General features: G+C 34.9%; 1 protein-coding gene and 1 long non-coding RNA gene across 3 annotated transcripts; both read left to right on the forward strand.

Annotated features, from left to right (window-relative positions):
* Positions 1-6,005: 6,005 nt before the first annotated feature.
* On the forward strand, positions 6,006-9,582 carry LOC125262829. 2 transcript variants are annotated; one of them, XM_048181693.1, is made up of 6 exons: positions 6,006-6,521; positions 7,282-7,378; positions 7,483-7,806; positions 8,053-8,181; positions 8,379-8,485; positions 8,652-9,582. In XM_048181693.1, exons 2-6 carry the CDS (start codon positions 7,354-7,356, stop codon positions 8,742-8,744), a joined length of 678 nt encoding a protein of 225 aa, XP_048037650.1. In that variant the 5' UTR covers positions 6,006-6,521; positions 7,282-7,353; the 3' UTR covers positions 8,745-9,582. The 2 variants fall into 2 exon arrangements, with proteins under 2 accessions (XP_048037650.1, XP_048037651.1); XM_048181694.1 differs by lacking the exon at positions 6,006-6,521 and having other exon boundaries at positions 7,014-7,378.
* A 3,091-nt stretch (positions 9,583-12,673) lies between these two features.
* On the forward strand, positions 12,674-13,651 carry LOC125262830. Its single transcript, XR_007183623.1, has 3 exons — positions 12,674-12,815; positions 12,985-13,113; positions 13,334-13,651. It is a non-coding gene; the product is annotated as an uncharacterized LOC125262830 (long non-coding RNA).
* Positions 13,652-14,642: the final 991 nt, after the last annotated feature.

The following is a 14,642-nucleotide window of genomic DNA, read 5'->3' on the forward strand; positions in this document are numbered from 1 at the left end:
GTGAAATGGACAGATTCATTGGTGACATCCAGTATTAACTGATGATATAGATGTCATATTATTTCTTTCTAGTAAATCTGTTACCGCTTGAGATCTAGCAGAGCTTTTATGATCTGAAGGGTTTTTTGAAACACACACAGACATCAAGAATCAGCATATGACCCTCAACAATGGTGACAATCAAACAAAGTGCTTCATGTTGCAGTGCATGATGGGAGCCACCAATCAAAACTCATCCATGGCTCCCATCATGCATTGCTGCATGAATAAATTATGCAGCTGAATTGTCCTGTAATTTTCGTAGATTGTTCATGTTTGCTATATTTTTCTGTTGTTTTGTTGTGACAGTAGCTTGTTTTGTGATGTTCAGAGTTGATCTGTTTGTCAGTATTTTGTATTTATTTATCGTCACCGTTCTTGAGAATCAGATGCTGATTCTTAATGTCTGTGTGTGTTTAAACACTGACGCTTCAGTTCATAATCTATTGTTCTTAAAAAAAAAAAAAAAATACTGTTGTTGGATCTCAAGCTGTAAGTTCACAGGACTACAATCATTAACACTAAAGCTACACATCGAGCACACAGTCAGAGATTTAGACTCTAAACAACAAAAAAAGTCATCAAATTATATTGTGACTGTATCATATTTTCTCTGACCATAACAAATGTGCTTTACAAACACAAAGTTGGAGCAGCCAGAGAAAAATTTATAATAAAAGGTAAAGAGTCAAGAGCCTAACTAAAGCAAACGCTGACCTCTTTCATGGTGACTTGAAATGAAACATTCATAAAACATTAATTAACACCATTTTTCTCTCTTTCCTTCAATGATTCTGCTTATTATCATCAGGTGTCTCCACTAATTGTCAATCATCACTCAATCATCAATCAATTATCTCATTAACTTTAACACTGCTTCAGTGTTACTTTTTAACACCCGGCAAGATGGAGTCATATGTACACTTTGGGTGTTCATTTAACACTGGGGATTTTGCTGTGTACATGACCGTACATTGTTTAGCAAACAATCTGTAGAATTCAGAAGACAAACCGTCCACTCTTGGAAATGGGAGTGTCCATCAAACACAGAGGCAGGACTAGCCCACTAACCCTAACTACAGAATTTAAAAAAGTAGATCATAAAATAAATGCTGATGTAACAGAGGCAGCTAGTATGAGTAAACTCACTCAGACCTCAAGAGTACCAGCGACTGACACTAGAGGCTGTGGTCTTTAGTGTCCTTGTTAGCGCATCTACCTCCATGCCAAGATGCCAGTTTGAATCCCACTCTGAGTGGTGTGAGTAGAAATGGTGGGGTAACACTGACTTATATATACAGTAGAAGAAGCAAAAAAAAAATGAAGCATCATACTCTGTAGATGAGATAATAATACATTTATTAAGATTCTCAGCTGTTATTGAAATTCATTAACTGAGAACGTCTTTAGATCAAACCACTAACCTTCAGGTTAGTTTATGTACTGCAACATAACAATGAGACAAACATACTATACAAACATTCAGAAAGAGTCTAAACGAGACAATTCAGTATTTTATGTTTGAATATTGAATATTTCAGGTCCTTTTCTAGTTTTGAGCACATTTTTTCATATGATCATATTTTTATTTTTACTAAAACAAGACAAAAATACTGTATGTTTGACATGCAAGGTGGCAAATGTTAGGGAAGAGTTCAGAGCACTGCATACAAGAGCACATTTGTGACTTTACTTTCAATATTTGCATGCTAGCTCTGTTTATTTTCATAAAACCCGGAAAAGAATTTGCATTTGAGCCATATGGTTCCATCAGGAACTTCCTGTGGGATTTTAGAATTTAAATGATCTTTTTGTGAACTTAAAGTTCACTTAAATCACTTAAAGAGACTTTCACTTTTTGTTCAGCATCATAAAATACACAAACATAGTGCTTCAATAGTAACTGGTCTCAAAAAGTTCTTTAATTGTGATTAAGGAAAAATGTATAAAAGTCTGGAATAAGTTATTGATGACTGATCAAACTATATTTATTAAAGATCGAACTGATGTCAGAAAATATGTAAATGAACAATCTTTTGTGCTGACAGGATGTATATGTGTTAAAGATTAAAGACAAAGCCACCATGGACTCATTTGTGCAGTGTGTTTAGTGCTCTTCTGACATCAGTCTGCAGAGCTGTACAGCAGATCTCAACCATGATTTCCAGAAATGGGGTTGGAATATTTTGTAAAATGCAACATTAGGAATCTGTGGTTTGTCAATTCTCTTTAACTTTTATTTAACTGACAAAAGTACATACAAGGTTTTCAATGTTTTCATTGACCAAATTAAGTGTATTTTGTAAATATAGACAAATTTTGATTTTGGTGGGTTAACACACTCCAAAATATTGTTTGATTCTCCTTTTCACGATGGACCATACATTTTCAATAGAAAACAGATCTGGGCACACATGCTGAATGAGGCCTGGCATTGTCTTACCCAGGAAAGATGTCATCTTGATAGCAGTATATGTCTCTGTACAATCCTAGTATACACCTCCATTCCTTCACACAAGTCATCCAATTGATGTGCATTTTTTTCAAAAACACGCTGAAACATGGATTCATCTGACCATAGCACACATTTCCACTGTTTTTTGGATCATCTGAGATGAAAACAACATCCTGTTAAAAACATATTAGTATAGTATTAGATCCTTCAATGTATCAGAACTCCTCTGCAGGTCATTCTTGATTTTGTCCTGCTACTTTAAATCAGATGTGGAGGGTTTAGTTAAAGGGGTCATAATGCCACTTTTACCAGATGTAAAATAAGTCTCGGATGTTCCCAGAATGTGTATGTTAAGTTTTAGCTCAAAATACCCCACAGATGTTTTTTATAGCATGTTAAATCATAGGTGTTAAATTTGTCACTTTTTTGAGGGTGAGCAAAAACACTTTTGTTTGTGTCCCTTTAAATGCAAATGAGCTGCTGCTCTCAAGAAGAGGGTGAAAGAGCTAGGCTGTTCCACTCCAGTTTTAGACACGCACTAGCTAACTTCCCTAAGCACTTTCCTTCGGAGCCAGGGAAATCCCTGCCACCATTTTGAAGTGTGTTCCACTTCTTGAAGTGGACGAGGGAAGTTTATATGGACACACCCTCGCTCTCTCGATTTTGACTGAGAATGTTGCATTAAACAATTTCGTAAGGGAAAAAAATAAATAAATAAATCAACTCCATAGCAGCTTAGATGTGATCAAGGGCTTAGGACGTTCCAATTCAGCCCATTGCAAAGGTTCAGCCAGTAAGCAATGATGTACATCAGAGTCAACGAGATAACGAAGTTAGCGAGGGAAGGTCATAAAAAAAAAAAACTAACTGGAACGCAGTTAGCTTAGCAGCGCCGATTATCTCACTTAAAATGTTAGAAACTGTTTAGACTTTTATGTCAGACACTGATGGAGAGACTCAAGAAGAATTGATTGATGTAGAATGCAACAGGATGTTTCTGAATGGTTAGTTGATGAATTTATGTAGCTGATGTGGAGTTAACTATCTTAAAGTCATTGATTAGCATGTTCTGTCATGATAATCTATAAATTGCTCATGTGGGAACTGTTGAAAGTTTTTACAGAGTCAGAGAATATATGCTGCATGAAGATAGAACAGGTATAGTTTAGTTTAATTACAGTTATAACTTTCATGTTGTCATCTTGCTTTTATGACATGCTATTGCATTCGTATTATGTACTGTATTGCAATAACATGGCCTCATCCCTTTGTTGCGTGTTTTCGGGGGCAGAGTTTATCTAAATTTTAGGGTTAGTGATGTAACCAACCCAGGAAGAAGCTTGTTGCCGTTTGTTGTAGTCCTTAAACAGAGAATTTTTAAAAGGAAAATATCTCCCTTTGCTTTGACCTTTGAGCATTGTAACTTTGCAGATGTTGTTTATGTTCAAACAGCAACATTACACACTAACTAAAGCCGGGCACACATTAAAGCCGGGGACACACCTAACGATTAGCTGAAACATTCTAAGACTGAACTGAACACACATACCGATTGTTTCCTTCGACTGGAGCCGATTTTAATCGTTGACAGTCGGAGAAGAACGCAAACGTTTACGATTGAGACCGCTGCTAAGCAACACACTGTGCGCGGGATCTTGAAAATGGATGTAAACAAACAAACAGCTGCCGCTCTTCATCTGCAGCTTTGTGCGGAAAATAACAAAAAAAAGAGGAAAAACGCACAGGATATGTGTGAGGTCCTGGCTGGAGAGGCAACATGGTCTCTACAGAGAGAATTTGAGGCGAGTAAACTTTGTTAAATTAATCTATTTTTAGGGCTTGCACTCCGGTGGTGTCGGCCGTTGTTAAGCAAGCTGCGATCCTCAATGAAGCTTGTTCGACTTGAAATGGCACTGTACAGCAGTGGCGGAGCCAGGATTTTTTCATAGGGGTGGCCAGGCAGGGGCCAGTAACCAGTCTGGGGTGGCACAGAAATCTTCATTATTTAAACATAAAAATTAGTCTGATTATAATGTAGCTACTGGACTGTGCCTACAACACAACTGAATACAGTTCGTTTTTAGCCTACTTAATTGTAACTGAGATCATGGAATGCTGAGTGAATTTGACCCTTTTTTTCTTCTTTTTTTTAATCATTCCTCACTTGCAGGCATATGAATAAAGGGGCTCATACTATAACTAAATTTCAACTTGTTCAGTCACTTCTGGCTCTCAGAACCCCCAATAGCTTGTTCTTCATTGTTGCATCTCCCTGGATGAGACAGATAACGACATACTGTACTTCAAAGATTATTCAACCTTCATTGAATTTTATGTATAATCAATGAACTCTTCAACAATTCTGAGTTTGTCTGTATCAAAAAGTAACCAAAAAAGTAAACACTAAATGTTTAACTTTCTATATTGTCAAAATAAATAATTGCAACAGTTCTTTCATACTTAAAATTAAACTCAGTAGGCCTACAAAGAAAAAAATAAATAAGCCTATGTTCTCTTTTGAATTCCCATTTGCTGATATGGAAGTCAACAGCACATAAATGCCAGAATGTAAAATTAATTATGCATTTAAATGTAATACATTTTTATTTGTACTTTATAAATTAACGCATATTAGCATCTTCTAGTACAAATGCACAGTTCTCACATTTATTTATGCATTAAAAATTACATATAAGCCTTGTGCCTTATTTTGTGATCTCACATAGCAGAATATTTTAGTCCAGAGACATGTGACGCACATATAGGCCTACATGCATGCAGTTTTAACGCAGCTTTAATGGCCCTTTTTGGTTATTTCATGACTTAATAGACGACAGAACTATACGACGTTGCATTTATAGTGAGTAATATACAGCGCGCCATATTTGCGCGTGATTGAAAAGTTCACGGTCTTGCAACCCACCAGCTGAGAAACATTTACGTAAGCTATTATAGCTATATATAATGTTCGCCGTTCACTGTTGTTCTGCTGAAGCTCGTTCGGCACCTGTATCGCGCGCGTTTGACTTGCGCCTGGCGCTGAGGCGAAGTTGGGGTGCGCGTCTGAAAAGTCTCCCGTTTTTTGTGGTCTTAAAGAGACGGTTCTGCGTTTAAATAAACGCAATTCTTGTCAACAAAAAAAGTAGACAGAAACAGCAATTGTGAGCGGGGTGGCCAAAGGGGTGGCCAAGCTTAGGCCAAGGGTGGCCACGGCCACCCCTGGCTCCGCCCCTGCTGTACAGACCATTAAATTACCACAGAAGTAACGTTATAGCCTACTACCACAATGCGACCTCAAAGGGCACTTTCACTTTCGCGATGAAAGGGGCAGGGCTCTTTATATTCTCTCTGTATATATTGTATCATTAACTGTAAATTTTGTGTCCATATCAGATAAATAATATATATACAAAACATGATTAAAAAAAAAAAAAGTCTAGTCATTATCTTTATCACTTGTTGCCCCCCTATTGGCTGGTGCCCCAAGACACTCGCCCAATCCCGTCTATGGATAATCCGGCCCTGTACGTTACCTGACACGACCAGCTTCTTTCCTTATCGCTTCTATTATGGTATTCCTTCGAAGATATGTTGTATAGACATTCGTACTCAACCAGTTTTTCTTCCATACCGGTTGTCCAATGTGCTTTTATGTTGCAAACGTTTTTTGACGCCATTTCGCCGCTTGTTTACAATCGCCTGACACAGTCTCCAAGGAAACAGAGATGTCATTGGTCGCAAATATTACGCTGCCTTCACGTGCTCTCAGCGCTATTGTAAAGATGACTTTCCTTGAAAAAAAGGAAAGTCACCAGTTCGAAACTTGAATGTGATTTGCTCGTAATCACTACTTCAGAAGTGGGAATTATCAAATTTGAGAAGAATCTTTGTAAGGAGGACTGGCAATGACTGTTTCTAAAATTCTAAGACTAGAATCTTTAGACGCAGCACACTGCACGATTTTAAGCACCAACTGTAAACACCGACTGAACGCAACTGGCTCTGACTCGATTGGACATGATCAGTCGTAAGTATCAAATTACATTCATAATCGGCCTTACAATCGTTAAATGTGTGCCCGGCTTAAAGTTAAAAAAGTGAAATCATAATAAACCACCCCTTTAATATAACTCTGTGCTAATCAGAAAAAAGAAAGTCATATACACCTAGGATAACTTGAGGGTGAGTAAAGCTTGGGGTAATTTTCATTTTAAAGTGAACTAATCCTTTAAAAAACATACTGCAGTTGCTCTGCTGCCCTCATGAGGCTGCAAATAGAAGTTCTCCACTTATGTTCACCAAGGTGCTGCTACTGGATATTTCTGGTCTCACCACTAGATGGCAGCTGTTACTGACGGACTCTCTCTGTTTCATGTGAATGGTTGTTCGCTGCAGAGCACACACTAAAGATTCTTCATATAGGCTAGGACCGTGAGCTGACAGAAACGTTTATAGTGTGACCACTTAACCACTTAAACTGTGTTGGATTTGTTTTGGGTTTATCTACATGAAACCAGTTCTGTTACTGTGAGATTGTTCATGAAACAGTCCTTTTTGAATCCACAGAATCATTCCTGAAACTGTTTGTTGACTCAATTTAATCAAACACACGCATGTCACTTTAATATGTTTAACAATATCAAAAAACAGTGTTTATAAAATAACTAAATAATTTTTGATTACTGAAGTGATGATGGTAATGGGGCATTAGATGTTGTGGTCAGAGTGAGTTTGACGTTGATTTCCTCTGCTTGATGTGAAGTTTTTTCTTCTTGTCTTTGCTTCAGAGTTGCAGTAGATTCATCTTAAATGTTGTGTGGAGGGAAGCTGATTCATTAAGGTGTTTTAATCACAACAACATGAAGATCATTCAACTTCAGCTCTGTGAGTTCATTAAGATCAGTATTTTTACATGCGATTTGTCATGAATTGTTTTATGTTATAAGTTCAAGGTATTCTTAATTATAATGCTTTTTTCTCTCTTATAGATGTCTTAATCTGTTGTCAAGCAGCAGTAGCAGATCAACTAACTGATTTGGGATCAAATGTGTCCATAAACTGTGATCTTGATGAAAATGAGGTTTATTGGATTTTACTGAAAACACCAGATCCTCCAACAGTGATTCTACGATCATTACAAACACCACTACCACCTTTTTACCCTAATAAAACATTCAGAAAGAAATATTCAGTGCAATTTAAACATTGTCTAGTTATAAATAATGTGACTGTTGATGAATTAGGAGTTTATTACTGTATGAACACTGATACACCTCCAAAATTCAGCAACGGCTCCAGATTGTACTTCAACGGTGAGTTCATTTACTCCTTCAGAGATCATAATGATGATCAGTGCAATCATTTATTCGTTCTATTGTTATTCGCTACTTCAGTTTTTTAGACACATGAACAACATAATTATTTCTTTCATTGGTTGCTCCACACAGATATGAATATATGAAAAGCTAGATATTATAGATGTATGAAACTGCAGTCATTGTGCTCCAGTGGAGACTGTCAGTTTTTACAGTAACAGATTATGAACACTTTCTTTCCAGAATCAACTCGACTAACTGAGTGTCACAATCATACAGTGATTCAGTCTACTCATCAGAATCAAACACAATGTCAGATTATTATCACCATATCTAGTCTGATGATCGGACTTCTGCTCATTGTGCTGATCGGTGAGTGACTGTTCTTCATTTTAGAAAATAGAATATAAGCAAATTTGTAAAAATATTAATATGATGCTCTTATCCAAAGGCAGGTGGACTTCTTTATTTAGGACTGTTTATTCTGACTATTTAACAATTAATTTGTCATTTTTGTGACTTACAACCTTTAATAAATATTGAATCTGATATCGCTGTTTGATTTTTAGGACTATTAAAAGTTATTGTTGTTGGAAACAGAAGGTCTGCAGAAGAATCACAACTCTACACTGATCTACAGCAGATGCAAGTTATACAGAATCAGGAGTTATTGCAGGTAAAATATACAAAACCATCATTATAACTAATATTTCTGACTTGATAGTTATTGAGGAGTCTTGACTTATTTCAACAAACTATTGCTTATTTAGATTATGACATTAATTTTGGTTCAGCAACAACTGCAGCAGGTACTAATGTTGTTTTCCTCATTGCTCTTTCAGTACACTGAGGTGAATTTTACCTGCGTAAAAATATTTACCCAGCCCAGCCAAATCAACAGGACCCATTCTGCTCTAAAGCTGCTGAAGTCATAAACACTTGAGCATGACTGAGCTCACTTATATTGTACATTGCATGATCATTAACTTTTTCAGGATTTTATTAACCGATGTCTTTATGACTTCTGATATCTTGAATTCCAAGTATGTTGTTGTTTTACCACACTGTAAAAAAAAAAAAAATAATTAGCTAATTCGAAAAAATAAAGGCAACCCCAAATCACATTCAAATTGAACACATTCACATGAACTTAAAAATTCAAAGGCAATTAAAGAATGTTTATCATTTAGTAATGTAAAGAGTTACAATTGTTCTTTCATCTCCAAGTTTGTTTCAAAGCTAACTACTTGAACTCACAGCTCATGTTACAATTTCTGTTTTATGTGTACAGTCTATAATATATTTCCTTTGTGTGTCTCTGCCATTTTACTATGAAAAAAAAATGAGAGTAAGGGTCCATAATGTTACAGTCACCGCCATGTCCTGTTTTCGTGTTCCTTTGTTTTAGTTTCCCGCCACTATCAGTCATCATGGACACTTATTGAACCACGCCCCCTTGTTATCTTAAGCTTGTTTGTATCAGTGTATTTAAGTTCCTGTCTGTGTTCTGTTCTTTGTCGGGTGTATGCCCTGTTCTGGATTCTGTGGTTCTCCCTGTGGATTATCAAGTAAAGACTTATTATACGTTACTCTTCCTCGTCGTGTGTTTGCTGTACCAGCATCCTGTAACACATAAGGATAATACAGTAAAAATGCTAAAAAAAAAAGGCTTTTGTTAGGGTAGTACATCATATTTTAAGGCCTTATGTCCACTTTAACAAATTCTGTGGCACCACATTTCTTTTTTGGAAAGAAATCAATACTTTTATTCAGCAAGGATACATTAATTTGATCAAAAGTGACAGTAAAAACATTTATAATGTTACAAAATCTTTCAATTTCAGATAAATGCTGTTCTTTTGAACTTTCTATTCATTAAAGATTCCTGCACAAAGTTGTACACAACTGTTTTCATCACTGATAATAATCATAAATGTTTCTTGAGCAGCAAATCAGCATATTAGAATGATTTCTGAAGGATCATGTGACACTGAAGACTGGAGAAATGATGCTGAAAATTCAGCTTTGCATCATATAATTAAATTACATTTTAAAATATATTCAAATAGAAAACATTTTTTTGAAAAGTTGTAATAATATTTCTGTATGTTTTGATTAAATAAATGAGTGACAGAAAAGACTTCTTTTAAAAACATTAAAAAAATCTTACCAATCCCAAACTTTTGAATGGCAGTGTATATATGAATTCAATAAAAATTCAATTATTATTTTGTCTTGTGGATTATGTGAATATGTGTAATAGCCTCAAAACACTAAATGAACAACAAAATGCAAGTTTTATTAATATTCTTATTTTTATTTTAAATGATCACACATAGTATGTTTATTATATAAATGGTTTTGTATTCAGAAAAAAAAAGTTTCAGGCAACACCATGTGGTTAAACTCAACTGAAACGCTCAACCAAAAACCAGAAAAAGTTCCACTGGTCACTTGACAGCCAATGACAAACAGGGTCTCTCACCTTTGTCTAGAGTGGAGGTTTAATCATGAACCGAGATCAGTGTTTTTCCAGTACCTTTATACGTTTATGTATCTCAGTTCTCACAGTTGTCTAAACCTCAAATGGAAACAACAGCACTGCAGTACGTCTGCTGGGGTTTAAACACTGTTCTTTATTTCATGATGCTCTTTGTCTGTATATCTACATCAACACATTTATATCAGAGCATATGACAACTGTAACTTGAAAAGCACCCATAGTTACTGAAGATTTTATTTCTGTAGATGGTTAGACTGCACCTGTCAAACATGAAACTAGGTCTGCAACCTATAGCCAAAGTCCCACAGAGATGTAGGCTACTGACATGTGAGAAATAGAGAGAGAGAGAGTAGATTTTGAGGAGGCCCTTTCTCATGTGCAACACTTTTAGATCAAGCGCTAACGTAACTAATGCTACGTTAGTTCTAGCAGGTCACATTAGTCAAGCTGGCATCGGCTGACTCTCAGCTGATCCACATCTAAAACAATACAGTGCCTATCACAGCATCCCTGTATAAGGTCCATTCAGTGTTATCAGCAGCTTCATCATGTTTCTCAGGAGCTCATTACCCTCCTCCATCCCCAGCTCCTCCTCTCGTCCAGTCAGGATATTCCTCTTCGAATCAGACTCATTTTCTTGAATTATGTTGTTACATTATATTATTGTCATTAAGAACATTAATGATGCAATACATTTATGCAGGGAGTTGTTGCCCAGAACAAACCATACCGACAACCCAAAATGTATGCTAGATGTCAATCAATAGTGGTCCTGACAGAGCTGTAGTTGCTCTGCTATGGCAAATTAAAAAGTGAAAATGAATCATAAAATGAACATTCATACTACAATCTGTAAATATGAGATATGATATAAAGATGTAAAGTCAGGCTGAACATTTTGTGTGTGTGTGTGTGTGTGTCTGTATTTAATAGAAGTAAATATTAAAAGTTATGTGCACTCACTAACTGATTATATGAAGTTACAGCAGATTTCATTTTCCCAGCATGCTTTGCTATGGGCTGTTAAAGGAGCATACATTTTGAAATTGTTATTTTTGTGTTTTTGCACAATTAATATTAGGGTAGATCTGGTATTTTGGTAAAGAATAGAGACCGTGGTCAAGAATATGCCAAAGAACATTATAAATATATGTTGCATTATTTAAAAAGTATGTCTGTGCTAGTCCACAATGTTGTATTAACTAGTTAACACACGTACTGTATGTGTGTTTGTGCAATTGCTTTCTAGCTGGCAGTTATCTGCAAAAGATTCTGATTTTAATGGTTTTATGCAATTAAGTTGAGTTTTAGCTACACAAATTATTTGGATTTATAGTTTAATATTAAGAAGTATTCTTTTTGTGCACTCAAATAAGTATAAATGGAATAAGTTCACAGAACTCATAAAAATGTTTTTTTGAAAAACTGAAAGAGAGAGAAACAAAAAAAAGTTTAATTATCACAAAAAAAATCATATTTCACCCCTTATGAAATATGAATTTCATTTGTGATAATTAAATTAATCTTTTTGATGAAAGAAATGTCTGTTTGTTTTGAAATTATTTCTTTGTCACCAAGAAGAAAAAGAAGTATGCAAGATAGTAATAGTGACGAATAACAGAATTTAACACAATTTTGTCAAGTACTTTTAAAATTCTTGCAAGCTTGATTTGTTTTCTGACCATTCAACATATTAATAAACAACTCTTCATGATTTAAAAAAAAAAAAAAAACTATAAAGAAGACTACACAGATGTGGCCAAACCAAACATCATTTTGCTGTAGAGCAGACAAGAAACTACAAATGTTAGTTCTCCAATCAATTCAGCAAGATCCACCCACTGACACTTCCTCTGACTGATGTGGGAAAAAAATCTTTCTTTCTTTCTTTCTTTCTTTCTTTCTTTCTTTCTTTCTTTCTTTCTTTCTTTCTTTCTTTCTTTCTTTCTTTCTTTCTTTCTTTCTTTCTTTCTTTCTTTCTGTCTCATATCTTTGATTGCAATCTCTACAAAAGAGTTTAAATGGTGTGTGGATGGAGCGTTTAATACACAGCAACAACATGAGGATCTTTCAGCTTTTTCTCTGTGAGTTTATTATGAACATATTTACATGCACTTTATCATTTTTGTGGGTTGACAGCATTATGCTACTGTTTTTTTTTTTTTCTTTCTCTCTTATAGATGTCTTAGTCTGTTGTCAAGCAGCAGCAGCAGATCAACTAACTGATTTGGGATCAAATGTGTCCATAAACTGTGATCTTGATGAAAATGAGGTTTTTTGGATTTTACTGAAAACACCAGATCCTCCAACAGTGATTCTACGATCATTCTCAATCACCACTACCACCTTTTTACTAATAAAACATTCAGAAAGAAATATTCAGTGCAATTTAAACATCGTCTGGTTATAAATAATGTGACTGCTGATGAATTAGGAGTTTATTACTGTATAAACACTGATACACCTCCAAAATTCAGCAACGGCTCCAGACTGTACTTCACCGGTGAGTTCATTTGATCTGTGACTATACCGTTATTATTACTTTGTTGTTTTGTTTTGTAAAACATAGGCTCATTTGTTGCTTCAGTCAACAGAGAGATTAATGTTTATTTTTTAGTTTTAAAATTGCAGTGGAGACTGACAGTAACAGATTATGGACACTTTCTTTACAGAACCAGTTCAACTGTCTGAGTGTCACAATCATACAATGATTGAGTTTAATGATCAGAATCAAACACAATGTCTGACTATTATCATCATATCTGCTCTGATGATCGGTCTTCTGCTCATTGTGCTGATCGGTGAGTTTTTGCTCTTTCAGAAAAATTACATTTAAACAGCCAATGAAATATCAAACTCTAAAATATCAATTTGATGCTCTTCTCTAGACGCAGGTGATGTTGTTGTAATTATGAATTTTCTTTTATTTAGTCTATTGACTATTTGGCATCTCTACAATTGAAGAAAGTATAATATATCCATTAGTAAATACTGAATCTGAATTTATTGTTTCATTCTTAGTGTTTGCTGTTGGAAAAACAGAACGGTTGGAAAAACACATTGATGATGCTGATCTACTGCAGACACGAGTGATATATCAGCTTCAAGACCAAAACCAAATACTTTCACAATAAAGTAAATCATGTGTCAGCATCAGAAAACATCAGTTTAGGACTGTATGAACACTGATAGATTAAGTGTCATTGTAACACGATCTTTCATTTGTCAAGTCTATTATGAAGACCTAGTTCATTTAATTGCATTAAACAAATTTAAAAAGGTGTTTGTATTCTTTAAATATGTTTTGTATTCTTTGTTTGTTATAAAAATAAAAAAAAAGCCTGGCATGAGTTACACCTTGTATTTATACAGTTTATATTGTAATTTTGTTAACTGTTATAACCATTGGTGAATTTTAATATAAATTATTTTTATTATTGAAGATATTTATATAATTTATATATAAAATATATTAATATGTATATTAATTATTATTACTATTACTGTGGATCATACTTTATACATATGTATATAGATTTTAATAAAAAAAGAAATCTACAGGCTACATACAGCTTGGTTAAACTCAACTGAAGTGCTAAAAAACAGAAACATGTTCCACTGGTTGGTAACTTGGTCATCTGACAGCCAATGACAAACAGAGTCTCTCGCCTTCGTCTTGAGTGGTGGTTTAACCTGGAACCGCATGCCAATACCTTTATATGTTTATGTATGTCAGTTCTCATAGTTTATAACCTCAAATGGAAACACTGGGTTTAAACTGTTCATGAAATGAGACTCCTTATTTGTGTATCTAGATCTACAAATTTAATATCAGAGCATTCGACTGTGCTGTAAAACATAGAAATCACTTTTACACTTGAGGATAATATTTCTGTAAATGTTCAACAATGACTCCAACTGTCAAAGCTGTCTGACATGGATCAGTCATTCTCAGGGGGTTGGGGGTGACACGGTCATTGACTAAAGGAGGGCAGGTGGTTATATTCTCATAAATCAAATTAGCTTTATTGGTTTATAACACCCCACCAGACCCCTGTCCTTCATAATTTAGTTGTTAATCACTGTTAACACATCTGCTGTAAACCTCAGTTAGCCTACATATGAGTAGATCTGTGATAACATCAGTTACAAAATAATAAATAACAATAATGAATAATAGTAATACAAATTTACATACATTTCCTTTGCATTTGCCATTTCTCCTTTTCTGTCTTCTGTGCTTTTTTTTTTTTTTTTTTTAGAAAACTTTTGCCATTAATGATTAAAATGAGGACAATTTCAATAACAAAATAAAAGCTTCATTTTAAAA

This window comes from Megalobrama amblycephala, linkage group LG2 (genome assembly GCF_018812025.1).
Source record: "Megalobrama amblycephala isolate DHTTF-2021 linkage group LG2, ASM1881202v1, whole genome shotgun sequence".
NCBI classification, from domain to species: Eukaryota; Metazoa; Chordata; class Actinopteri; order Cypriniformes; family Xenocyprididae; genus Megalobrama; species Megalobrama amblycephala.